This window comes from Anas acuta, chromosome 3 (assembly GCF_963932015.1).
Source record: "Anas acuta chromosome 3, bAnaAcu1.1, whole genome shotgun sequence".
Taxonomy (NCBI): Eukaryota; Metazoa; Chordata; class Aves; order Anseriformes; family Anatidae; genus Anas; species Anas acuta.
This window is the reverse complement of record NC_088981.1, coordinates 53219044-53244013: the sequence shown is the minus strand read 5'-3', so window position 1 is coordinate 53244013 and position 24970 is coordinate 53219044. Positions and strand designations below refer to the sequence as shown.

At 38.5% G+C, this 24970-nt stretch overlaps 1 protein-coding gene across 2 annotated transcripts in view; it reads left to right on the top strand.

Annotated features, from left to right (window-relative positions):
- The window catches only part of CNKSR3 (CNKSR family member 3), a 58099-nt gene extending 35473 nt beyond the window's left edge, over positions 1-22626 (top strand). For both annotated transcript variants that reach the window (XM_068677141.1, XM_068677142.1), the window contains 11 exons: positions 2631-2833; positions 4277-4364; positions 6903-6944; positions 8825-8944; positions 10721-10780; positions 13550-13618; positions 14349-14495; positions 15967-16091; positions 18575-18783; positions 19236-19325; positions 20800-22626. In XM_068677141.1, coding sequence (XP_068533242.1) covers positions 2631-2833; positions 4277-4364; positions 6903-6944; positions 8825-8944; positions 10721-10780; positions 13550-13618; positions 14349-14495; positions 15967-16091; positions 18575-18783; positions 19236-19325; positions 20800-21098 — 1452 coding nt within the window. In that variant the 3' untranslated portion in view covers positions 21099-22626. The remainder of the gene's footprint in view (positions 1-2630; positions 2834-4276; positions 4365-6902; positions 6945-8824; positions 8945-10720; positions 10781-13549; positions 13619-14348; positions 14496-15966; positions 16092-18574; positions 18784-19235; positions 19326-20799) is intronic.
- The last annotated feature ends 2344 nt before the right edge of the window (positions 22627-24970 follow it).

The window sequence follows — 24970 nt, the reverse complement described above, 5'->3', positions numbered from 1 at the left end:
AGAATGTAACGTGTTCTGTGGTTCACGAGCAACATCTAAAACTTTTTGGTTGCTTAAGTTATAATCTGTTAGATATTATATCCTCAGTCAGTTCTGTAGAATTCTTCAGAAAAGCCTGCTGAGTTTTTGCACTACAAGTGTGTGTCACTTTGAGGGCTCATAGGCTTTTTGGTGTGCTGCCACACTATCAGCATTCCTATCTGTCCTGAACTGAGGCTCCAGCTCTGTGACAATTTAAATTAATTTAAGTCAGGTGCTACTCTCCCCACCTCCATACTCTGGTTAGTGATCCTTTGTGCTTGCACTCAAATGACCCTGAGGTGAGTTACCTCAGGGAACTAAACCAGCTGAGAACACCATACAATAAAAAAGGGATTATTTTTTAAATGGTTTGGTTCCTCAGACCAACACTCCAACAGATTTGACAAGCAAGAGTGGCAGTGCAAGCAAAGGAGCAGAAATAGGTGATTATGTGTAGGGTGGTCAAGATAGTGTAAACTGGGATAGAATTACAGCCAGAGTACACAGATTCTGTTAATACTGTTTGTTTTCCCACTCTTTCAGTGAAAAGAAATATGTATACTATGGCAAAGTTATACCTGGTGAAGGAGCAAAATGTTTTCCGTGCATTAGAGAAAACAGGTCTGGACAGCATCAAGCCTTTGGAGCAAAGGTGGTTTGGGTTGTGATGACCCTTTGTTCTTAAGAAGTTAATTCCTCGGACTGATCTGAAGTTGGAGAATTCAGTTCCCTCTACTGATGAGCTTTAATGCTCTGTTGTTCTATATAGACACAATTTTTAGTCATGACTTTTCCTAGAGCATGAATTGGTGGTTCAGGTATCTCAGGTGCTCTCCACAGGTAGGGTCTCTGGGAGATATAGGAAAGTTTAGTGCAGTGATTGGATGTCTTGGGTGTGATGTGCTTATGAAAGACTGTTGGGGAAACGGGTTGCAAGAAATGCATGTAATGGATGGTCTTGTATATTTCGTTAAAAGTTTACAAATGACAGTATGCAAGTACTTTAACATTGTTTATTAATCTGAATCTTTCCCTCTCTGTGATCCTGTAAAATTTAAGGATATCCTTTGCTGTTGCAACAACATTTTTGTTGTTATTGTCTTTGTTTTGTTGGATATATCCTCTCGACCCCTACTCCTGGCTGTACTTTCACGATGCTTCCTTGCCAAGAGGCCTCACGGGAAGGAGAGGAACGTGTAAATAGCTTTCATTGCGATATTATCCATAGGAGGTGGTAGGTATTTTAAAGGCAGCTGTGTAGCTGAAACTTCTCCTTCCACTGGCCTATTTTTGAGCAAAGATTGTGTTTCATCTCTTTCAGCTTTCCTAATCTAAAATTTAAAAAGTTGAAATGAGATTGAAGCTGGTTTAAGGAAATAGATTCTCACTCCGAGGAGAATCAGGCCATGGATCAGGTTGCCCAGGAGGTCTGTGCAGTTTTAGATCTTTGAAATTTTTAAGCCTATACGGATGAAGCCCATAGCAACCTGGTCTGAGCTCACAGCTGAGCCTCTTGGGAGCAGGAGGTTGGACTGAGGCATTCTGAGCTTCCCACCAGGCTGGGTGGTGATGTAATCCTAAATGGAGAAGTTGGGAACTCCTAGAAGTTGGAGTTGAATGAAATTAAGGTTTGCTTTAGTTTCTTTAGTTTTTCTGAGGGAAAGGAAGAAGGAATCTAGTCTAATAGACCTGAGCATTGTGCGGGGCATAACTTTCAGAAGATACCCACAGAAGATGCCCACCTTTGTAGGATAACTCAAAAGCAAAAAGGTAACCAGTATTGCTTGTTACTCATGCATCTGCACACTGACAGCAAGAAGAAAAAGATCTTTGTTATAAAATTGAGTGAATTGCCTTCGGAATAGTGTAGTATTTCTGACATGTTTGGAATGAGACAATCAATGTTTTGCTTCAAACAGTTGTATTTGAATCTTACAGAGCGTGGTGTGGTTGTATTTGAATCTGTAAAGTTGAAGTTATAGGCAGGACTTGCAGATTTGTTATGTTTCAAAATTTCTGAATGGTGTTGAATGAAAAATATGATGTGGATTCAATTACTAAGCATAGTGTTAATACAGTCCTCAAACTTGTAAATAATTGCACTGTTATAATCAAGAAACATCATTACTGGAAACTTATGATTGAAATATTTATTCCATCTTTTAACTGTGAAGTTACATTTGCTTCCTGTAGATGTTTTTATCTCATGCCAGCTTAAACTATCCCTAGTTGTGAATGAAATGTTCCTTCACTGTTTATGTATCACATTATTTTTTTTTAAAAGGAAAATGTTTTTTCTCCCTCTTAACAAAAACAACGCAGCTCCGTTACTCAAACTACATGTTTGAGCAAACTACATTATGCTTGATGAGATTACTTCTAAACATCTCAACTTGCCATTTTGCCCCCCCCACCCCACTTAAAGGGTAAACCCTTAGACCTTCCAATATGTCTGAGTTTGGAATGTGAGGTATAATAAATTCCAAACTCAGACATATTGAAAGGTCTAAGTCCAATAAATTTCCCTATCGAGATCCTCCTACGTGAGGTATAATAAACAGGAGGATCTTGATAGGGAGATTTATTGGACTTCATAATATTTCTTGCAGAACTATGGCCTTGAAACAGACAACATGAAGAACTTGGTTCTCAAGCTGCGAGCGTCATCCAATAATCTGCAAAACTACATCTGCAGCCGTAGGAAAAGTTCAACTTATGATGGGAATACCTCACGAAAACCCCCCAATGAATTCCTTACTTCCGTGGTAGAGCTTATTGGTGCTGCTAAAGCCTTGCTTGCGTGGTTGGACAGGTAAGAAAAAAAGTCTTATATTTTAATTTACCCTGCAAGGAGAAATAATTCATTATAGCAGTAAGTTCTAGATGCTTGTGGTAAAGATCTTCTTGATCTCAGCCACCTTTTCACCTTTTTTTTTTTGATTTTCCAGAAGATCTCTGATGGACAAATTTAATTACCTAGGACATCTACTCTTGCGTTTCCATTTCTGTCAAAACCAATGAAACCAGTAACATTGCATCCAAACTAGTATTTATAAAAGTAATGAGTTTTCCTGTTCAGGGTAAACGACTTGTTTTCAGTCACAGCTTTTCACGTATACGTGACTTCCTCCTCTCCTCACCATTTACATCAATTGTCATTGTCAGGTCCCCTTTTAAAAAAAATAATATAGTAATAATAAAAATCTAATGTTCTGCTGAAATTTTGGCCTTAGATCTGTGATTTGAAAAACTGAGAGAGGAGCAGAGGAGACTGCTATTTTTTTTTTCTTTCATTTTCCTGGCAAGAGGTAGAGTTGTTTTGTGACAGCTGCAGCGGAAGCAAGCAGGCAACAGAAATGATAGTGTTCTGGCCACAGTGCTGGACAGGATAATAGATGGACATAAAGTCCCATGACACTTGCCAGCTTTCCTGAGAAGACAGGCTAGAAGGAGAGCTGCGTGAAGGCTGTCAGCAAGGAGAGCTTTTATTCTTCAATATCGCTGCAGTGATGTTGAACAGCTTGTGCCTCTCACCTACTCCTCTCCTTTCACCTTGGTGCTTGCACCTTGCCCTAAATTTCTTCTGCAACTCTCCATCAGCAAGACAGCTGGTTTTCCCATTTCCAAACAAGGTGGGGTAGCTTTCAAACCCTTTAAGTTGTCTGGAGTGTCTGAGGTGAGTCTCTGTAGGCTCTAAATCTGGCTTACTCATAATAAGTCTCTTAGAAAATTGAGCCTTACTGAACTCGTGTGTTCATTTTTCTTTTCTTTAGAAGGAAGTCGTTACACAAGATAACCTTTGTGCAGTGTTTTTCACTGAATGAAAAGAATATATTTAATAGAACTTTCTCTTGACTCCCTCGCTTCATTGTTCTCTCAGGTCTGAGTTCAGTAATCAAAGACTGGAAGGTAGAAAACTATGTACTGGCAAACCAAAGGCTGTGGTTTCTACAGCAGAGTCAGTGTGATCTGACTCGAGCACACATCTGAGAGAACTGTAGTTTGGAAAACTGACTGAAAAGTTTTCTACAGGTTTTGCTGTCCAAAATTGCTTGCCACAGGGTTAGGCATACCCTATTTTGGTGCGTGGATGAAGTGGGAATATGGAAGCAGGAATATTTATATCATAAAACTGTCCTTGCACTTGTGTGGATGTCAGAGTTACAGCTCTGATCCTTAAATGCTGTTCTACTGCTATGGTAGTGAAGAAGAAGACTTATCCCTTCAGTCTAAGAAGAATTTTCTCTTGTTACAGGACCCCATTTACCGGTATTGCTGACTTTTCATCAATGAAGAACAGAATCATTCAGTTATGCTTGGATCTCACTACTACTGTTCAGAAGGTCAGTTGATTTCTTTTCCTCTTTGTTTTCCAGAAGGGAAGGAAAGTGAGTGTTTGGGGAAGTAATGTGTTTGCTGTGTGCCGAGTGCTAATTGGAAGGCAGGTGTGGAACCGTGATCTTTCTTCAAAGCTTGAATAAGTCCAAGATGGTCAGTTTGTTGTCCGTTTTTCTGAGGAGGTTTGTTATGTTAATTTCAATTTTGCTATTGTTGGCTTTGTTGTAAGTGGTTACTATTTAAAGGCTACTCATGTTTTCTTCAGCTTTAATGGGAGTAGGGTTAGTTTTTAAAATAGTTGGTCTGCATTTGAAGATTATCAAGTTCCACAAAACGTGTTGAAAAGAGTTATTGGCGTGAAAAACTTAAAGTATACTGCATTTGCTAATATGCTCACACACAAAGTCTTCTTGGGTCTTGTTGTCCCATACATGGTATTTTATCCATCAGATGGGAAATGTTCCGTGTAACAGAAGGAACTGCTACCTTTATGATGCCAATTTCTCTAGTCAGGCTTCTGCTGACAATAGTGTGAGATGGCAGTGTTTTGTTTCAAAACTTTCTATTTATCACCTGTGTTGTGATCACCTACATTGGTAATAGCTAAAAGGATGCTTAGCAACTGTGGGAGTCTTGGTAAATTACATCATTTGATTCTCTGAATAATGTTGCCTGTCTTCTAAACTGTTCTGACAGTATGCCACTGCTTTGACTGTGAAGCATTACATGCAAACTTTAGCTTCTGCAAAATTTGCTTGTAGTTGTGGCTGCATGTTAGAACTCTACAGAACGATGCCCTGTAAAACTGGTGATTCCCTCGTCATTTTGGGGAGTATGCTGCCAAAGTCCTGTGAGGTATCAAGCTGTGATGACACCCAATTATATCAGCTGGATCACTGTAAAAGAAGAGCATCTGGATATTATACCTTCAAAAGCACATGAGTTTGGCGTACTGCTCAATGTCCTTCTTGTTTGGGCACTGTGTGTGCAGTTGCAGCAAGTTAGTGATTTACAGATACAGATCTGCAGATTGCAAAGTAGAACAGTAAGCATTTCTAGCAGCAGATGGTGTTCACCCAAGAGTGCTACAGGAACTGAGATATGAGATTGCTGAGCTGTATTAATTAAACTACTAAAAATGGTGTCTAATCTGTCAGTTAAATCAGCCTTTGATGGCAGTAGAATGGAAGTTGGCAAATACAGCCCAAGCCTTTTAATGTCAGAGTACCTCTCTGCCAATTTAATAGGAGCTATAATAAAGAGTGGAATCTGTATGTATAAGAAAAAAAATAAAAACAAAAAAAAAAAGTAGGTGAAGAATCTACCCTATTTTGTACTGGAACATTGAAGATGTGCTAGTATGATCTGAAAAAGATCACTGCCATGTGGAGAAAAGAGAGTAAGATGAAATTTTAGGTGAGTTTCTTAGATGTCAAAAGCCTTAGTTGTTATGAAATAGAGTATAGGGATTTATTAGAGTTTATAGAGTAATAGCATATAGGAGTGCAGATGTATGTAACACAAAAATGATGCTGATGCACAGTGATAGAGTCTGTATTTGGTAGTAGCGTTCAGGAAAGACCTTGAAGCTTTTGGTGACAGGTTGTAAAAAAAAAAAAGTGACTTCAGTCCTCAGTGATCATGAGAACAGTGAATAGGGTGTTAAGAGTTACTATGAAAACATAAGAGAACATAGCTGGGCTATTTTATATATTTCTGGTACCTCCATATTTGGAAGATTGTATGCTTTTTTTGGACTTGTATCTTAAAAATACACAGAAAAGAGCTAGGAAGGAATGAAAGTATTGAAGATGAACAAAAATATGGAATGTCTTCAGTTCACAGCTTCTGAATGTATCTTTTGGGCATTATGTGCTAGCTATGCACAGTGAGATGTGAGTAACAGAATATCTGAGAATTTAAGATTGTTTTAAATTGTTTCCTTATTTACTTGCTGTTTTAACTTTTTAATCTGAGAGTCTAATACCATTCTCTAGTTCAGCTGTTCTTGCAGAAAACAATGAAGACTTCTGTAGTCTGTTACATGAACTTGTTTCAGTTCAAAGACTTGTACCTAGGCTGTGTAAATAATGCTTTGTATGCAGTCCTGTGGTCCTCATGAATGTAATCAGTAGCATGTTTTTAAAAATTGCTTTTCATGCCATTTGTAACAATCTGTTTTATAAATGATGGCTAGAACAGGGGAATGCCTGAATCAGTGTTCAGCAGTGTGAAGGCAAGTTTGTGTGCCTTCTGAGAGCCTAGTTTTATTGTTCAGGGTTCTGCCTTTCTGGAAGAGTATGCTGCTGTAATTGAATCCCGTGTTCTTGGTTTTAAAGGTTTATTATTGCTTTTTTACCAGGGCCAGAAAATAGTTGTTTAACAGTACATTTGAGCCCTACTGGATGAAATTAATCTGATTAATCCCTGCAGCATGAATAACTCTATTTCAGTTCAAGGTTAAGGTGGCAGTTCTGCAGAGTTTTTGTAGATGTTTACATATTTATTGGTTAACATTGTTTTTGTTCTTGTTTTGTTTTCAGGACTGCACTGTAGCTGACATGGAAGATAAAGTTCAGACTGTAGTAAGTACACATGTCTACTGAAACTCAGCTGCTTGCTGTCATGTTTATTTTGGTGGTTTCTGCACCAGTTGTACTGACAACAGCTTTCCAAGCCCAGCACGTCATGCAGATGAAACGTTATGGGCCATTTTAATAATACTGTTTACTGTAGAGGAAATCAATGAAATTTGTGACTAGATTGATAGTATGTGTAATAGCAGTAAGTCAAGTATTCTTTAAAGTTTCATTGCATAGCTATTCTTCAAGAGAATTTAGACCACAAATTCAAGAGGGAAGGAGTAGTAGAATAGGCTAAATAAACCAATTATGCCTGTGATGTGCATCATGAGACACTTAGTGTCTTAATAAATAGATACTATACCTTATTAAGCTTCTTCGTGTAAAAGAACTTCTCTGCAACAGAATTGAGGTTTTGTCTAAATGTACTTGAGCTTGAAAGATTGGATTTTTCAAAATGATTTGAAGCAGCCTTGTGACCACATGAGGAACGTAATGGAATGCTTTTTATATTTTCTAACAGTTAATCATCGCTTCCTGCTTTTGACATGAACCAGGCTGTGCTCTTTGATAAGGCCTTCCGCTAGCTCATGGATGCTTAGGAATTTAGTAGCACAATAACTAAAAATAATTTTGTCTGTAAATAATGAGACCACGTAAAAGGGAGTTTTTTGCTTCTTTCTTTTTCCGTTTATGCACACCCACTCTGGAGTGGGTATTGTTGTTTGGAATTCTCTTGTTTGACCAGTTCCTCGTATTCACACTTGAGCATTGTTTTGATTTATTTTATTGCTGTTCTATAAATCCGATGTAAAACAAAACAAAAAATGTTGGAACTATTGTTTTCAGAGACCGTTGTAATTCCAAAGAACTGTCTTCTTACAAGGTAGCTCCTTCCACCTTAATTTCTTATGTCTGCTTTGACTGAAGGATTCAAACCCCCCTGTGAAAGGTGGCTCACCTTGCTCGTTCCCAAACAGTGTACAAATAACCACTGTGCTATGTACTAATCCTTCCTTCTCTCCTTTAAGCTTCTGTAACCTACTTAGAGTTTCAGCATTGCTTCAACTAACAACATGACTCAAAACACAATGGGGGGCATTAGAGAAATTTGTGAGTGTGTAGGGAGGGCACACGTTTTCTATGATATTTTTAATGATTAATTAGCCATTCTGTTACTTAAGTCGTAAAAGACAAAGGCATTCTGCCTTTCTGACATGCACAAGGTCAGAGTTTGCCTTTAGTTATAACGTTGGCTTCAGATCAATTATGTTTTGGTCAAAAGGAAATATGAACCTTGCCTGCATAAGCATTCCAGAAGAGGTCAGCTCAGAGGCATGGTGGAGAGAAGTAATGCTGAAACACTGAAATACTAGATGTCCTACCTTCTACTGTAAAGCCTTGCATAGATTAGACAGTGGCCTGTGTTTTTTTTTAAATAGCCACATTGCCATGGCCAATTTTATTTTTATAGCAGAAATAAAGAACAATATGAAAAATTGTCGACTATTCACACAAGGAATTGTGAAAATGTTTCATTATTTTAATAGGTTAACTTTTGTTAAAAATGAATGAACACCAACTCAATTTTGCAGCATTTTATGTGTTTATATTTTTTTTAAACAGAGGGTGTACTGACATCTGTTAGTGAGGTGGCACTAATGGAAGCAGATCATCTGTACTAGGTTAATCTAGGGAGATAAACATGCTGCAGGTTAGATCTGTGTGAATTAGTCGCAGTCTGTTTTGATAATTCTTGACTATGCTTTATTAGTGGACCAAGTTTTAGAACTAATTTCCTTTCCAAAGGAAACAAAAACTGAAAGAAGCAGCAGCCAGGAAAGAATTTTTTTAACTGATTTTTTTGTATGTTCTCTTCATAGTCCAAGGCTTTAAATGGAATTTGCGATAAAGCCATCCGATCAACTACAGATCCATTGATGAGCCAGTGTGCGTGTCTGGAGGAGGTTCATTTAACCAACATTAAACCTGGGGAAGGCCTGGTAAGAACCAATATTGGAGTTTCATGATGTCCCTAGTGTTTAATTATTATTTGTGTTTAATTATTATTTGTGTTTAATTATTATTAGTGTTTAATTATTATTTGGCATGAGCCACCTCATGCGTATGTATAGCAATATACTTCAAACCCATTAATGCTATCCTATAGGGAACAGAAAGAGGCAAGGGAAGGAACTCTGCAGATTGTCAGGCCATGTGTTGGATTGGATGCCAGAGATGGGTATGCAGGTTAATAGGTCCCAAACTGTTGATGGCAGTGTGTTGCAGATTAGTGTCTTAGTGAGAATACTGGGGAATTGACGCATGCTTGGTCATTTTTACTTTTGCAGGTTATTTTAATCAGCTGTTTTTTTGGGGAAAGGGAGGGTTAGCGAGGGAGAAGGTGATGAGAAATGGTGTTTGTGTTTTTGAAAGAGACATTTTATGTGTTCTTAGACTGAACAATATGAAAACTTCGGAGATTTGCTGTTAGCAGGAATAAGGGAAATCCTTTTAAATGTTGAGTGGCTGTGTAACATTACCGAATCTAGTTCATTAAGCGAATTCCACTTAGCTGAGTACTGGTTATGAAAACTGAATTTGAAATCTTGTTGGATTTTCTGGCTGGGAAATAGTTATGTCAGAGTGAGTTGGAGGGAATTTAAATTCCTAAGTGCATTTGTAAGCCTCCATGAAAAGACAAAAGAGATGAACACCTAAAGGAAGTTTCCCAGCCTGACTGTGATACATATTTTTACCTAGGCCGCTGGATTTGACTGAATCAGTCATGAATTTGTGAAACTATGAGGAACTCTCTTATTGCTTAAGCTACAGTGACGCTTGCACTAAGCCAGCAACGAGGAGGCAGGTTCACAGAACCGAGTACTAACAGGCAAGCAGGGAAGGAAATTAGCTGGAGAGGACAGGGCATCTTTGTATGTTTTCCTGCACATTTAAGCAAGCATGGTAACTTCAGGTAGATAAGCTGCATATGACCCCTGAATAACATTCCAGTTCTGTAGAGCTCAATGTGAGTACTTCTAACAACAGGTGTAAGCGGGAATAGTAAAGAGATGTGGTTTTGTTTATAAGTGGTGAAACCAGTGTACTGGTCACCTTCTGTGCGGAAATCTATGTAATTATTAGTTAATAGCCTGTAGGTGAACTATACTTTTTCCATATGGTCAACACCAATTTCATCTGTGTTTATCTTTGTATTTACACTCAGCATTAACAAACAGTCAGAAATACTTAGTTTTGCCAGGGCTTTTATTGCTTATGTCAGCATTGTGTTTACAAGGTAGTTTGTATATTGACTTGCCAAGAGAAATTGTAAAAGAACAGATGTACGATATTTGTAGCCCACCTGTGTAAGTGTGCTTTGCATGGAGAGGTAGTGGCCATTTAGTCAAGCTTGCAGTTCTCTAGTGTAAACAGAGCAGTAAAGAAATAAAGTTTAGTTCAAGGCCAAAGACTGGAGAAAAAAAGGCAATACTGGCAGCATTTGGTGTTACCATCCAAACAGTATTTCTGAATTACGTTCCATGTGTTAGTTTTTCTAAGTAATTAAAAATGCTATAATTACAGTAAAAGTCATCTGTGAAGAGGTTGAGAATGTTGTGGTATTAGTGATACTGGATTGCAGTTTTCTAGGGAAAATGTGTGAATCTTTAAGTGTCATTAATAATGTTTTGAGTCTGTTGCCAACACTTATTTAATCAAATATGTTAGTGTTATTTTACCTTTGAACATGTTTTTTATTTTCTACTTATATTTAGGGAATGTACATCAAATCAACTTATGATGGATTACATGTAATTACTGGCACTACAGAAAATGTAAGTGAAGTAAATGTAGATTAACTCAGACTATCTGAATGTAGCTTTGATTTAGTCTGACTTTTTTTCTACTGCTTTTTCCTGTTTTACCTGTAACTTTCATGATATTACTGCTTTAAATACCTTGTGATGCATCATTTGTTTATCCAGCACTTGTAAATGTTTTTGTCCTCATATTTCACTGCTAGCCTAATTAAACCAGTTCCTGCAAGTAGGTGAGGTACTTCAAATGCTTGGCATTAGAATATAACAACAGCTTATTTAAGTAACTTAGAGCTTTTGGAATTTTACTTAACAAAGTCTTGGAGTTGTGTTTGCTCAATGCTTGCAAAGGAAATCTCTCTTAATGAGAAAACTTTGGAGGTTCTGTCCTAAATTCAACAATGAACAATTTAGTCATTGGACAGCTCATTGATTTAATTACTTTGCAGAATAAAAAGACTACAAAAAAGTAAGATTTCAAGAGTAGTCTGCTGGAGGGATATAGTCAAGCATGATAGACAACTGTGTTTCTCACTGCAGATGGTTGTTTGTTTTATTCTTACACTAAATTCTCTGTAACTGAAACTTTAATAAAGGCCTCCAGGAAGTCAGCACAGTGAACCTTTGGTCAGCAACTGTAGCTGGTGGCTGATGCTGTGGTATTGTCATCAATGCCTCCCTACAAGGGCAGAAACTGGAGAAAAACAAAAAAGGGAGCTGAGGAACTTGGCCTTTGAAATGATGCCCTTTTTTTGTGAATAGGAAAGAACCAGTGGTTCTAGTTGTACCCCTGCCAAGTCCAGGGGCCTGGGAGGAGTGGGTGGAAATCTGTGCTTGCAGTTCAGAGTGAAAACTGAAAGCTTTCATAGCTGCCAGTTCACAATGCTATTGTCCTGGCATAACTCTGCAAAGGATGTGAAATATAGACCAAGCCTACTTTGACAGCAATTTCAACATCTGATAGGTATAAAAGACTGTAATAGTGTCTTCTGCCAAGCTGCCTATATATACATCTAGATCATGTTCTAGAGGCTGTGACTGGGGCTGTTACTCCTTTTACTAGCTATATATAAAGCTGTTGTATTTGTATGGCTTTGAGTGCTGACCTAAACTTCTGCTATATGAACACTAGATGTTCCTTGGGGGCGCTCTTTCCTTTGGAACAACAAAACTTGAGAAGCGACTGAGAGAGTTGCACCCAACTGATGCCTTTCTGGTGACGGGATCGTTTAGGTTAGGCTGTGTCTTAGCTCAATTTTCTTGCGAGGTTTGGAATGATATTTCAGTGGCTATCCCCAAAAGCCAGTTGATCGGAATGCAGCGGCATTGCACCCCAAAGTCATCAGTACTGTACATTAAAATGTTTGGGAAAGTCCACACATTTGGTAATATCACCCAAGAGGATTCCTGAGTCATGCCACCTTACTTGTGACTTTCCATGTCATTTTGGCCTCAGTCTAAACTTTGCTCTTTTCTCCAGTCTCACGATATGATGGCAGCAATGACTGTGCTTGCTGGCACTTGTTATAGAAGTCCTCTGTGTGAGTCCCCCACCCTCACCCAGCCAGGCCGTTGATTGCCCAAAGGACAGCTTGAAATGAGCTTTGTTTTCCACAACATAACTGTGGCCCAGAAGTTTTCATGGGTTCAGTTGAATCGTGTATACACGGCCTTTCCACTGAGGCATTTCCTTTCAGAGGAAGCGAGAAGACAATGAAGAAATGGGGTTACTCATGATAACTGGAGCCTCCCATAAATTCCCCTATGTTGTCTTCCCTTGTTGCCTAGTTTATTCCTACAGTTCCTTCTAATAAAAAAATGCACTTGAGCTCTGAAGGTGTGGTAATGAGGAGAGGGAGTCCAAATGCTGAATTCTGGAGTTGCTGTGAAGAGCCGGCCTGCTGCCAGCTGGTTACGCCTGGAGGGGGGAAATGGGAGGAGAGGTATTGCTGGGAGTAGGCTGCAGAAGCCCTGCAGTGCACCAGGCTGGTACACCTGTGTGCTCTGGGTGTTGTCAAGGCTGATCAGAGTTGGTACGTTATGGTAACGAGACCGGTTTTAATAACTGCAGCAATAGGTGGTGCGTGGCACCAGCCCTAGATAAATCTAAATAAATATTGGCACGCTTAGCTGTTCCTTGCTAATGGGTACCCAGAACTTGGTTTTTGTCCCAAGCAAAAGGTATTTTAATGTTTTTCAAATATCTGTGTAAGCACAAGTATACAGGCATATATTTTATATGTTGACCTCGATGATGCAGGCAGGAAATTTCACGTTGAAGTTGGTAACTCATATTCACGTTAGGAAAGAGCAAACAAAAGCGGGACAGGCCTATTCTGTGAGTTGGAGGTTTTCTAGGCCTCTGGCCTGTGTATTCAAAATCTTACTTTTTTGTTGTCTGGTTATTTTTCTTTCATTTTAAAGTCAATATACATTTCAAAGCTCTGTTTTAGATGGCACCTGTGTTAGGACAGACATAATCTTTTCAGTCCTCTCCCACTATTGTCTGGAACCGTAGTACAACCTGGAGACAAAAGGACAGTGGAGAGAGTCCCACAACTGAAGGCTATGCCTTCTTCCTTTCCCTCTAGTTCCCCCAGTATCAAAAATAAGCCATAAGATGAGTGAATTTCGATTTCTCAAGTCATCGATGGTTGTAATGTGTGATCTAAGTGTGTGGAAGTTTTCAGTGCTGCTCTCTGTTGCGTATGCAACTTAGCCTGGTGGGGATTGTCATGCGAGGAAAGAAAGCCTGCTGAAGCATGTGCCTCCTGTTTTCCTCTGTAGTCCCCTGCGGATCGATCTCAGAAGATTCATGCTGGGGATGAAGTGATCCAGGTTAATCGTCAAACTGTGGTGAGTAACAAACAGCCTTACGCACTTGTCCTTACACTTGTTCTCTGTGCTCTCTGCACAGGTTATTAATGGATAGCAGTCTTGTTGCGTGTGAGTTCTTCTGGTGTTTTTCTGTTTGGTTTTAAATGTCTTTTTATGAAGGCAAATTTTACTTAGCTTTAGAATTTGTTCCTTTTTTTTTTTTTTCTAAGACTTGCAATATTTTGTGTTCAAATACCATATGCATCGTTATTAAAATCTTTCATATTGTGTTAAGGCCTGTTTTAAAACGCTTTATAACAATCTACTGGGATGCAGATAAACTTTAAAAAAAATAATTCTCAAATCATTTACATCTGGGAAATTAGATAAAATGATTACAGTTAATACAGGTAATTAAGTCCTTTCAGTGTTAGAAAGAAACATTACTAAAGGAGTTCACTGTGAATACCTGTGTTACTCAATTTGTTGCACATCCTTGCATCCATCTAGGACCAGAACTGGGGTATAAAGAGCAGTGATTGATATCTCAGTGTTTAATTTATTGCTTAAGTGGATCTCTTCAACATAAAATACAGCAAAACCCTTCCAAAAAAAGGTGCAATGCAATTTTTTCTTCATTATGGCTTTTATGGATCTCTTTTCTCTCTTGAAGTTCATGGAAAAATAGATGGTCTGACTTAGCAGGGAGGTTGTTTGTTCACTTTCAGAAAAGCAATACCAAACAAAAGATGTCATTATTCTCTTCAAGGTTGGATGGCAACTGAAAAATCTGGTGGCAAAGTTGCGAGAGAACCCTGCTGGAGTTAGGCTGCTTCTCAAGAAACGTCCAACTGGCTCTTTCCATTTCACCCCCGCTCCACTGAAGAACCTGCGTTGGAAGCCACCTTTAGTGCAGGTGAATAGGCTTCAGACAGACCTGGTGTCTGGCTGCGAATGTCTTTTTTTTTTTTTTTTTTTTAAACTTGAAAGAGAAATACCAGAAGCGCTCCCAGTTACTCATGTTTGAGTGTAGGTTGAGGAAGTTTATGTGAAATGGCTGTCCTCTTCTGGTTCCTAGATAAAAGGGAAAATGTTCTTACCCAGATAATGCCCTCTCGATTCACAAAGGGACTTGGTGTGTTGAGCTTTTTAATCAGCATGCTTCTGGAAGAACTTATCTGAGGCGAAACTGCTGATACGTGTGGAATTCATCAGCATGGAGTAATGAAGGCTTCTCTATTTAGCAGAGTAATTTTTTTTCTTTTTCTTGAAATAACTTAGATTATTCAGTATATTCCTTCTCTTTTTAGCCTGGTGAAGGGTGGGGAAAGATTTTTTTATTTTCAACAAGTTGTTTAAACTACTTGTTTAAATAAGATTTGTTTGTTGGGCAATTCACAGGTTGGGTACTAAGCAGACAGAGAAAGTGATGTTAGTAATTCTTTAATTAACCATTTTGAGGAATGGTGTGTTGTAAAAGGAAGTGTAGGGCTAAATACTTACAGAAGGAAATAATTATTTCAGATGATCAGTTTAGATTCAAACAAAACCTGAGAGAATTCTCATTCTTACTTCTGTTCTGACATAGATCTCCCCACAACTGTGATGATAAGTTATCAACCTGTGAAATGTCAGTGGATATCTCAAGGCAGGCAGATTTTTTCAGACTGGGTACAGGATGTATGCTTTCTCCCTGCTGCGCCTCCCTCTCTCCCCCTTTTCCTTTCACTAATGCCTGTGGCATAGTGTCTGTCATTTAATCAGAGCCTGCCTCCCCCACACACAGAGCCTTTGCTCTGCTCGAGATAGACAGGAGCCTGACAAGACACTGGGGACATGGAAGTGAGTCACAAAGACCAAATGGCAAACTTGCTCTCATGAGCTATACCAAATATATTTTTCATTTGTTTCCCTCACCATAGTTATATTACTTGATGTAATTTTTGGTGAACTTCCCTGCATGACATTACAGTGCCTGGTGCATGGACATTGGCAGTCCATGCACTAGGCATTGGATTATATGGAATAAAGTTAGTGAGTGCTGACTTTGTAAATGTCGCAGATCATGTGTATATTTAACAAATCACATTATTTTAATGGATCTAAAAATAAGGGGTTTTGTCTGTTATATTTTCTATGTATGGAATTTGCACAAAAAATATAGAACTGGAAAGCATTATTAGAACTGTTTAAGCAATGTGGTAGGATTTCTGTAGAAAGTCTGCAGAGCAAGCCAAAACTGGGAGCAAAGAAAATTGTAAATGCTAAGACATTTTTTTTTACATGTTTATTAAGCATAGAAGTATGAAATGGTACTATTGATTATTGACTTATATTTTTTGTGAATGATAAATGCTCAGATGTTTGACAGTTATCTAACATTTCAGACCAGTCCCCCGTTAACTTCAACCCAGTCACCAGAAAGCACCACGGATACCTCACTGAAAAAAGAGAAGCCAGCCATTTTGGATTTGTACATACCACCTCCACCAGCTGTTCCGTATTCTCCTCGGTATGCAAATAGACATTCACTGAACATACTGAACAAAAACTACTTTATTATGTTTGTTTCTGAGCTGGTTTGCACTTAGAGCTCAGTGTAAATTATCTTGGGGAAATAGCAGATATCAGACTTTCTTCTAGTTTTGTAAATGTGTAAGATTACTTAAGCGTATGCTTAAATGAATAAACTACCAGTATTGTGATAGATTTTTATTGTTGGAAGTTTGTTGTGTGCTGTATAGATCAGTTTTTCCCCAAACATGAATGGATGCCATCCCTTGTTTAGTTGTGGGGTTATGTATTTGCTTTTGTTTAAATCCAACTGCACATAAGAAGTCATTTTTGTCTGTAATTTTTTCCACCTGTTTTTAGCAAGTTTAGTAACTGTTGAGATAGGATTGAAAAGAACTTGTTCTAAACTGTTGAACTTGCAAATTATGTAATACAGGAATTTTCCCACTGAAGGGAAGGGAGAGTCAGTTCACTCAACCTCACTTCTTATTTTCTGCAGTGTAAACTATAAAAATGCAGACCTATGTGTACAAAGGGGGGAGGTTATGGTATGGCTAGCTCTTGTTTGTTCTCAAGTCCTTGTTGACTAATGCCAGAACCCTGCCAGCTGACCTGAGAAAGCAGTGGATGAAAGGGTTTCCAGGCAGTGAATGCTTCCTGACCTGCCCTGACACTTTAACATACACGTAGATACAGCCCAGAAACTTGGCTGACCTTTTGCTACAGGTCTCCTATGGGAGGAATGCTGGCCTCCTGTCATTTAAGGCCTTATACAGAGTCAGAGGTTGTATTAACTATGGTCTTTAGGGCAGTATGGAGCAGGTGGAGGCTGTCTATAAAGTCAGGGTCTCTACTGAAGTGGGCCCATCTTGACTTGCTCTTTCCCTGTTTTTCACATTTATGCATGCTCAGTTCCTAACTAAAACAAAATAAACAAAAACCCCACACAACAACAAGTCTCTAAGCTGAAATGTAAAATGTATATAGATTTAACAGCAATTTGATTGTTTTGGTCTCTTAAATCATTTAAATTCAAGTACATTGGTGAATTAGGTTCATGTACTTGGTTTGCATGTGTATGTCTTTTCTAAGGAGTCACAAAACTATGTCTAAGTTAAAATGCCTTCAGATTTGAATCCCTTTTGACAGGGAAGGATACAGCAATATGAGCTGGGAAACTTGTCCTGGAGGATGCAGGGAAAGGTAGTGGCTCACAGGAAATGCTTAAATACCCTTAAATAAAGCAAATGCTTTATTTAAATGCTTAAACCCTTAAATAAGCAAATGTGGAAAGCAGTGGCAGCCAGCAAGAAGGAAAAGGACATTTCTCCTATTTTGTTTGGCTGTTTAATTTTGCTTCTTTGTGTCTTGTGCTTCTCTTGAAACCGTGATGCATTTGTGTGTGATCACTTGCCCTCTGCTCCTCATCATCCTGTTCTTGCTTCCTGATATGGACCTTTTCTGGTCTAGTACTTACTGCTGGCACTGAGGAGAGGCAGGGAGAGCATTGGCTGTTTGTCTGCCCCAAGATGAATTCTCCACATGGTGGTGTTGTAGGAGAGCTCTTTGCTTACGTGTAGTTGTGATGTAACACTTCCGTTCAATCTCCAGTCTTCAAATTTCCATAAATAGCTCCTTACCATTCACTGAGTTCTAGCATTGTTCTTGATGGCTAGCTGGAAAAAAATGTAAATATTGGGGTATGTCCATACTTAGAGTCAGTTGTATGTTTTTATGCCTGACTTGGCTGGTTGCTTCAAGCAATGACTGTAGCATGTACAGGAAAGGGGATTTAAAAAAAGTTACAAATCGTAATTTAGAGGGTGGCTTTTCTTCTAAAAATACTAAAAATGATTGGTTCTGAAAATGGATGTTACTTGAGAATGAAGGATAGCTCTAGGAAAGCAGTTGCTGTAGAAATTGCTCAAAATTGTATTTATCTATGCTGTGAATTTATTAGTGAAACTCTCAAGGGAGTCTTACTTCTGGATGGGGACAAGGTGATGAATATCCAGTGCCAGTTATTGGCCTCTTGAAATGACTGAAAAGCATGGTCCATAACAAGCAAGCAATAGGAAATCCTACTACACAGAGTTGGGAAACCTATGAGTGCATTCCTCTGCCAAAACTGTGTGCTGAACAGGCAGTGAGTTGGGAGCTTTGATACCCTTAGGGCAGAAAGGTCTAATTTCTCAGAAGCTTTTGTAGGGCTGGTACCTAAAGGAACCTCTAAACTTCTGTTAAATTACAGGCTCATTAAAAGTGAATTAGTGTGAAGGGGGGTAACTTTCTTTTCTCCTTGATGAATATGTTTAATGAAGTCTTCCATCACCTGACTTGTTTTTTTTCTCTTCAGCATGTTTGCAGCACAATGCCAGTTGTCAGGAGCATGACTGTGGGCTAGAAATATCTTTCAAACTTGCTCATGTCTATAGCGTGAAATTCCTTTATGCTGCTAATTGAAGTGAACTGTCCTTTCAGAGATGAAAAGGGGAGTTTTGTCTATGGAGGAGGCAACAAACTCAGTCAGCCACTACTTGGGTCCAAGGGCGCCGAGTCTCCCAATTCTTTTCTGGATCAGGAAAGTCGAAGGCGAAGATTTACTATTGCTGATTCTGATCAGTTGCCTGGGTATTCCATGGAAGCAAATATACTGCCAACCAAAATGAGGGAAAAGACACAGTCCTATGGTGAGTTCATGCACTTCAGTTGTTTTGGAGTAGCTTGTGTTAGGAAAATGCTTGTTAGATTTGGTAGACATTAAGGGCAGTCTGTAGGAACTGTGAATGTGAATGAAATTCCACATCTGAAATAATTTAACTTAAATGCTATTATTTTTTTAATGGATGTCATTCAGCTCGGCATTGATGCCATTACTGTCCATTTCCATGCATGTATTGGTTATAGCTTGTGGTCATTGAGTCCACTGACACTGTAAACAAGCAAGAGTGTGGCTGTTCACTCTCAGCAGAATACTGTCTTGTATTTTACTGGTAGTAGTATCTTAAAATATTTTTTTTCTGCATTTTTAGCTGCTTATTGCAGTACCTCTCCCTTGGTTTAACTGTGAAAAGAATCCATTTAAACATGGGTCTCTTAAACTTGATATAATTCTGCATAACCTTTGCTCTGATTCCTTTAGGAAAACCTCGTCCCTTGTCAATGCCTGCTGATGGGAGTTGGATAGGAGCTGCAGAACCTTTCTCAAGGCCACGAGCACCAGGGAGAAAAGGCAAGATTTTAAATCTTGTCCCTCTTTCTCTTCTCTTTCTCTCCAGGATGTTATTAGGGTGAACTGGATGAAAGTGCCTGTCTTAGGAATGAAGTGTTTGCATACTGCTGAACTAATCCAAGATGATTGTTGGTTTTAACAGAAATGCCAGATGATAGTTGTGAATTTGTGAGCATATTCAGTGCTGGGGCTCAAACTTTTGCTCTGTCTTTGAATTCGTGTGAACATTTAAAAGTAGTCTGAACTGACTGCGGCAGACCTGTCTCCTTATAGCACATTTGCCATTTTACTTTTATATACCTTTCCCTGTCTTCTGCATTTAATATTGATTTTGAAACTGCTTTTTTGATCAGACTTTGTGTAGCTTACTGTGGAGGCTGTTACAGAAGCAAATTTGTTCTCAGAAATAAAATGTAGGGCACTTTAGGAGTTTTTTTTTTCTGCAGTTGCTGTTAGAAAACAACATATTCTGAAGTTGTCACAGAATGGGAGAGACAAAGACTGATGACGTTAGCTGTCAGGTTGGGTGGCTTTTTTTCCTTCCTGCACTGCCCTTCTCTTTAACATACACCCCCTTTGTATCTGAAAAGCTACAAGTCCTGCTAGAGTGGGAAATGAGAGAAGGTGACTATTTAGTTTGTTCTTGAAATCAGTTATGAAAGCTAATGTGTAGTTCCAGGAAAAGTAGAAGCTGAATTCTATTTTTCTATCATGAAAGTAGAAGTTGATAACAACAAGCATCAACCTTAGGAGGGATATTAGAAACAGTGTAAGTAACAAGTCTTACAGAATGATCACCAGGTGGTAGATTTTAATTTTGTTTGTTTCTTTTTTTGCTTGTTTGTTTTTAACCCTTAGCATGAATCTAAGTCCTCTAGGCTTGTATGTAATCTACACTGGGTCAGAATAAATGTCCATCTAGCATGGTAGGATGTTTCTAGCAGCAGCCACGTTCAGTTGTCTAGGGAAGAATAACAGAAGAGCAAGCATCACAAATCAATGATCAAACACGGGAAATACTTACGTTTTTATCTGTAAAATTATTTTCTTTTGTCCAGAGCAGTGTTTGTGACTTTTAAGTTAGTCATGAGTTACATGTGTATAAATATGGTTTCAACTTGGGTCTACAGTAGCTTGAATGAAACATCACAAGGATATGTGTTAGGTATGACATATGGTAACGATTTGCATGAAGATGGTCTACATTGGCTGTTTTGGTTTGTATGTGTGAGAATTTGAAACTTAACTGTCAAACAGTATCCTCTGTGTGTGTGAATTTAATTTATTGTTCCTTTGCTGCTTAAAAAAAAGACACCAAAAAGCTATAAACTTATTGACAGCTGCTACTGTCTAGGTGTGTTATGAAAGGTAACCAGAATCTGGGAAGTGCTGTTAGCAGTCCTGAGGGGCATAAGAGGGGAAAAAAAAAAAAAATGAAGACAAATAATTGATTTTCCTCCTTCCACTCCTACAGGTGAAGATGTCCTCTGCAGGTACTTCAGTAATGAAAGGATACCCCCGATCATTGAAGAAAGTCCTTCCACACAACACCCCTTTTCAAGGCCAATGTCTGAGAAACAGTTAGTGAGGGGAACGGATTATATTCGAGGCAGCAGGTGTTTTATGAATACAGACCTCCACAACAGTGCAACAATTCCTTTTCAAGAGGAAGGCGCTAAAAAGTCTTCTGTTACATCATCCACAAAATCTTCCTCTGCAGAGCCCTCGCTGCTGGTCAGTTGGATCACGAGACTTAAATTGTTGACTCATTGACTGTGGTTCACGGGATGGTTACCAAGTGCCTTTGTTCATCGGTCAGACTTCTCTGCTTTTCAGCTTAACTGACGCATAGTGACTAATGCAGTGTTCTTTTCCTGGAGAATCTTATATTCTTGCCTTTTTGTTTGTGATTTTTTGATGCGTCAGAGAGTTTTGTAGTGCAAGGAGGGAAGAAAGATAAAGATCAAGTTCCTCTTAATGGCCGAAAGCTGAGAGCATTTATTCCCATCAAAATGAGTAAACTTTAAGTGATATAGAAACCACACATGACCTGAAATCTATATAACTACTCAGAAGAAATCTTTGCATTACAGTAAATTCCAGTGGCACTTCATTTGTCCAAATGCTCAGAGGCTGGTGTGACTGGCTGTGTGTCAGGATACGTAGGGATCCGCAAAAGTTATGCTACCCTCCTGACCAGGAAAGGCAAGCAGGGAAACAGCAGTTTGATGCAACTGTTAGTGGTGCTGTTGCAAGTACTGCATGAGGTCAGCCTTGTGAGGGTGAGGTAGCATTTCCATTCTTTCTCTGATGTCCAGAGGTCTTAGGAAGAGAGATCTTTTATCCAGAGATTTTAGGAAGGTGGACTAATATAATCATAAATCAAATTAACCTGGTTCATCGTCTATTTTATTGAAATCACAGTACAAATAAAGTTCATTGAACAGCTGCAGTGCTCATCCATAAAGAAGTATGGATTGCTACAACATGTCAAGGAAATGCATCTGTAGAGATGATAAAAGAATACATATTTTTTCCTTAATTGTTTAGGATTGATTTGCTGTTAACCAAAGTAATCTTTTAAAGACAGTCCTGTAGGACTTATGAGAACTTTACAGTGGTTCAGTTTTTGAATGATGTGTTGTTTTTATGAAAAATCCGTGCTATGATACATTACAATTGTAAGACATCTTGCTATTTTATATATAGCTCGATTTTTTTCCCCCCTCCAGAATTTTAGAATAGCATTGGGTATTTTGGGAGGAAAATAAAACTTGTTTAACAAAAGAAGATATTAAAGAGGTATTGTTTAAAACTGAATGTACATAAGATTGTTAGTATGCAAACAGTTGTGTTTAAAGTAATTTAAATGTTAAATATAGTTGTACATATTTTTCACTCTTAAACTGATGGAGTTTGTACCTTCATGTCTGTGGTACTGGGCACAAATTAGTCAAATGAAAACAAAAAAGTCTTTTATATTCCCCACTAATTTGAAGACTATTTTCTTGAATATTGTGTTGCCAACAGCCTTTACACCTTTGGCCTTACTGAAGAAAAGGAAAAACAAACTTGTATTTAATAGTTTGTGGGGAAAGAGGGAAGTTAAACAGTAGTTTGCACTTTGAACTGGGGCAGGAATTGTATGTGATAACATGAGTGTTAAAAACATACCATAATTCTCGCTGTGAAGATGTAATCTTTCTGCTGCAACAGGTTCTTGAAATATGCTACAGCCCTTGTAGAGACATAGTGTTAAATTCAGTTCACTTAATTAAATTTGCTTGTTATTCGTTGGTGATTTGAGTGGGGGCTGTTATGGACCTCTTTAATCCCTGCAGATTATAGTATGCCTGTCTCGTGCAAGTCTTCTCCACTCCCCAGGCATGGCATCTGTAGTAGTGACATGGGCAAACACACCTGCAGTGCAGTTGAATCCTAGACCAGTTTGGTCCTGCCTCTGAAAAGAAGGCTTAAACTGCCATGTTGTAGGCACTGTGTTGTAATATCGTCTATCCCCAAATTGGCTGAACTGTTTGAAATATGTGATTCTCGTTCAGTTCAGTAACTGATTTAGGCATGTTATCTAAATGAAGCTCTAAAATGGGCTTTTTGCTCATCTTTAATGTTGCGTTCTCCATGGTTTAAAAATGATTGGGGAATGATACACTTTGGTATACGTGTTTGTGCATGTTGATGTGGAGGAAACCATAGTTCTACTTGATTTCTTTGGTTCCCGCCTGCATGTTTTTAAGACAGCAAAAACTCAGACATTTGATTCCTTTGTTCAGTTAGGTTCTCTTGCAGATTGATCTAAGAGCAGTGAAAGGAGCTTGCTCTAATTTAACAGGTAGATTTCAATCAATTCAGCTATGAGGAAAGAGGAATTTGTAAAACATTTAGAGTGACACTTCTCAAAATGTCTTGTTTCCTTAAATACAAGCTTAAAAGATGACAGCAAACAGAAAAGGAAAACCTAAACAGTGTCCTCTCCGTGCTCCAGTGTCATAACCATGCTGAGTTAAAGTACTGAATGTGACCTTTTGTCAATCGTCAAGGGTATCCAGCAGTTGATAGCAGGTTCTCTAGCACAAGGAACCTCACTTAATCTCTTGAAGGGCTTTCTGGCAGCTGCTCTGCCTATGTGAGGCACACCAAAACTTTTCTCCTCCACCTTGTGGAATCTCTTACTATCTGGGGTGGTTGTATGTGTCTCTGAGAGGAGATTGCTGAGCCAGGATTTTTCTTAGTCAGGTATGTACAAATAGTGTCCAAATAATTTCTTTATGAAAGAAGGAAGCATGTAGCTCTAATTTCCTTTTTTTTTTTTTTTTTTGTTAGAAAATTATCATAATACCAGAAACATTTTTTTTCCCAAGAGAAGTGAAGGAGTAGCTGGTGGAATCAGGCTCTGATACAAAGACAGTTGGTGTTGTGAAGAGAATAAGTATGCTGTTGCTACTGGATGATAATTCAAATGATTGAATCAGCTGCTTCAGATGCATAGTGTCAGCTAATAAAGTCTTGTGTTTTGTTTCAAAGAGACATTGAAGCCCCTTACTACCAAATGAGAGGGAAAATACAAGCAGCAGTGTAGGAAGACAAAATAAAATGCAAGGAACTAGTAGAAAGCAAGTTTTAGTATTCTATGAAGAGCACTCTACTTCAGATGGTTTACTTTCCTATGTGACCTGTCTTCCATAGCCAAGAATAAAGATTAAAATACCCAATCTTCTCTATTTCTGTGCATAACATGAAATAATGAGAAGCTGATGTTCATGTAACAGCATAGCACCAATCATTTACCATTACCATATAGAAGTGCTGCTGTTGGTTGAGAGAACGGTTTAAAAAGCAGCAAAGACCCATGGCAGCAACTGTCATAATGTTCCTGAGTGTGATTATTTTTCTTCTTTATAGTAGTGGTTCCTATTAATTATTAGAATAACTTTTTCTACCCACCTACTCTGCTCTACCTCTTTGTATCATGTTAACTTAAAAGTGAGGCGAAATACCTGAAAACTCTCAAATCCAAAAGCCTATTGCACTGTCTTTGTCCAAGAGAACTAGCTTGAAAGATGGTGATCGCTTCTTACTCTGTATAGTGAATATAGAGGGTGCACTGTAATTTTGGAGGGGAAAAATAAAAGGCATAGAGCTAAGAATAATTGCTGGCTTAATCTCAGAAAAATGTAGGCAACAAGTTAGGAACTGTTATTGTGCAGAAACTTGGCTTGTCTCTTGGTATTGAAGGTACATGCATCTGTTATATTAAAAAAAAAAAAAAAAAAAAGCTGTGCCTAGGTTGACTTTCCTAATGAGCACAACATGAGTATGCAGATATCCTGCCATGGTACAGTACCCCACGGTACTCTAGTCTGAGTGCAATAGCTTGGTGGCCAGATGACATGACTTGTTGGAAAAGATCACAAAGGACACAGAAATGAAAATGACTAACTAGTATTTTTGCATATATGTATAGTGATGTTTCAGGAACATATACCTCAAAAATATTGTGTGGGCTTCTATTTTAGCCTGCAGAGTACTTGCAGGCCAATATCCTGGGTGTTTCGTACATAAACACTGCAAGAAAATATTATTCTAGATACTGATGTGCAAGAGGAAATAAAATATAAAAAAGAATA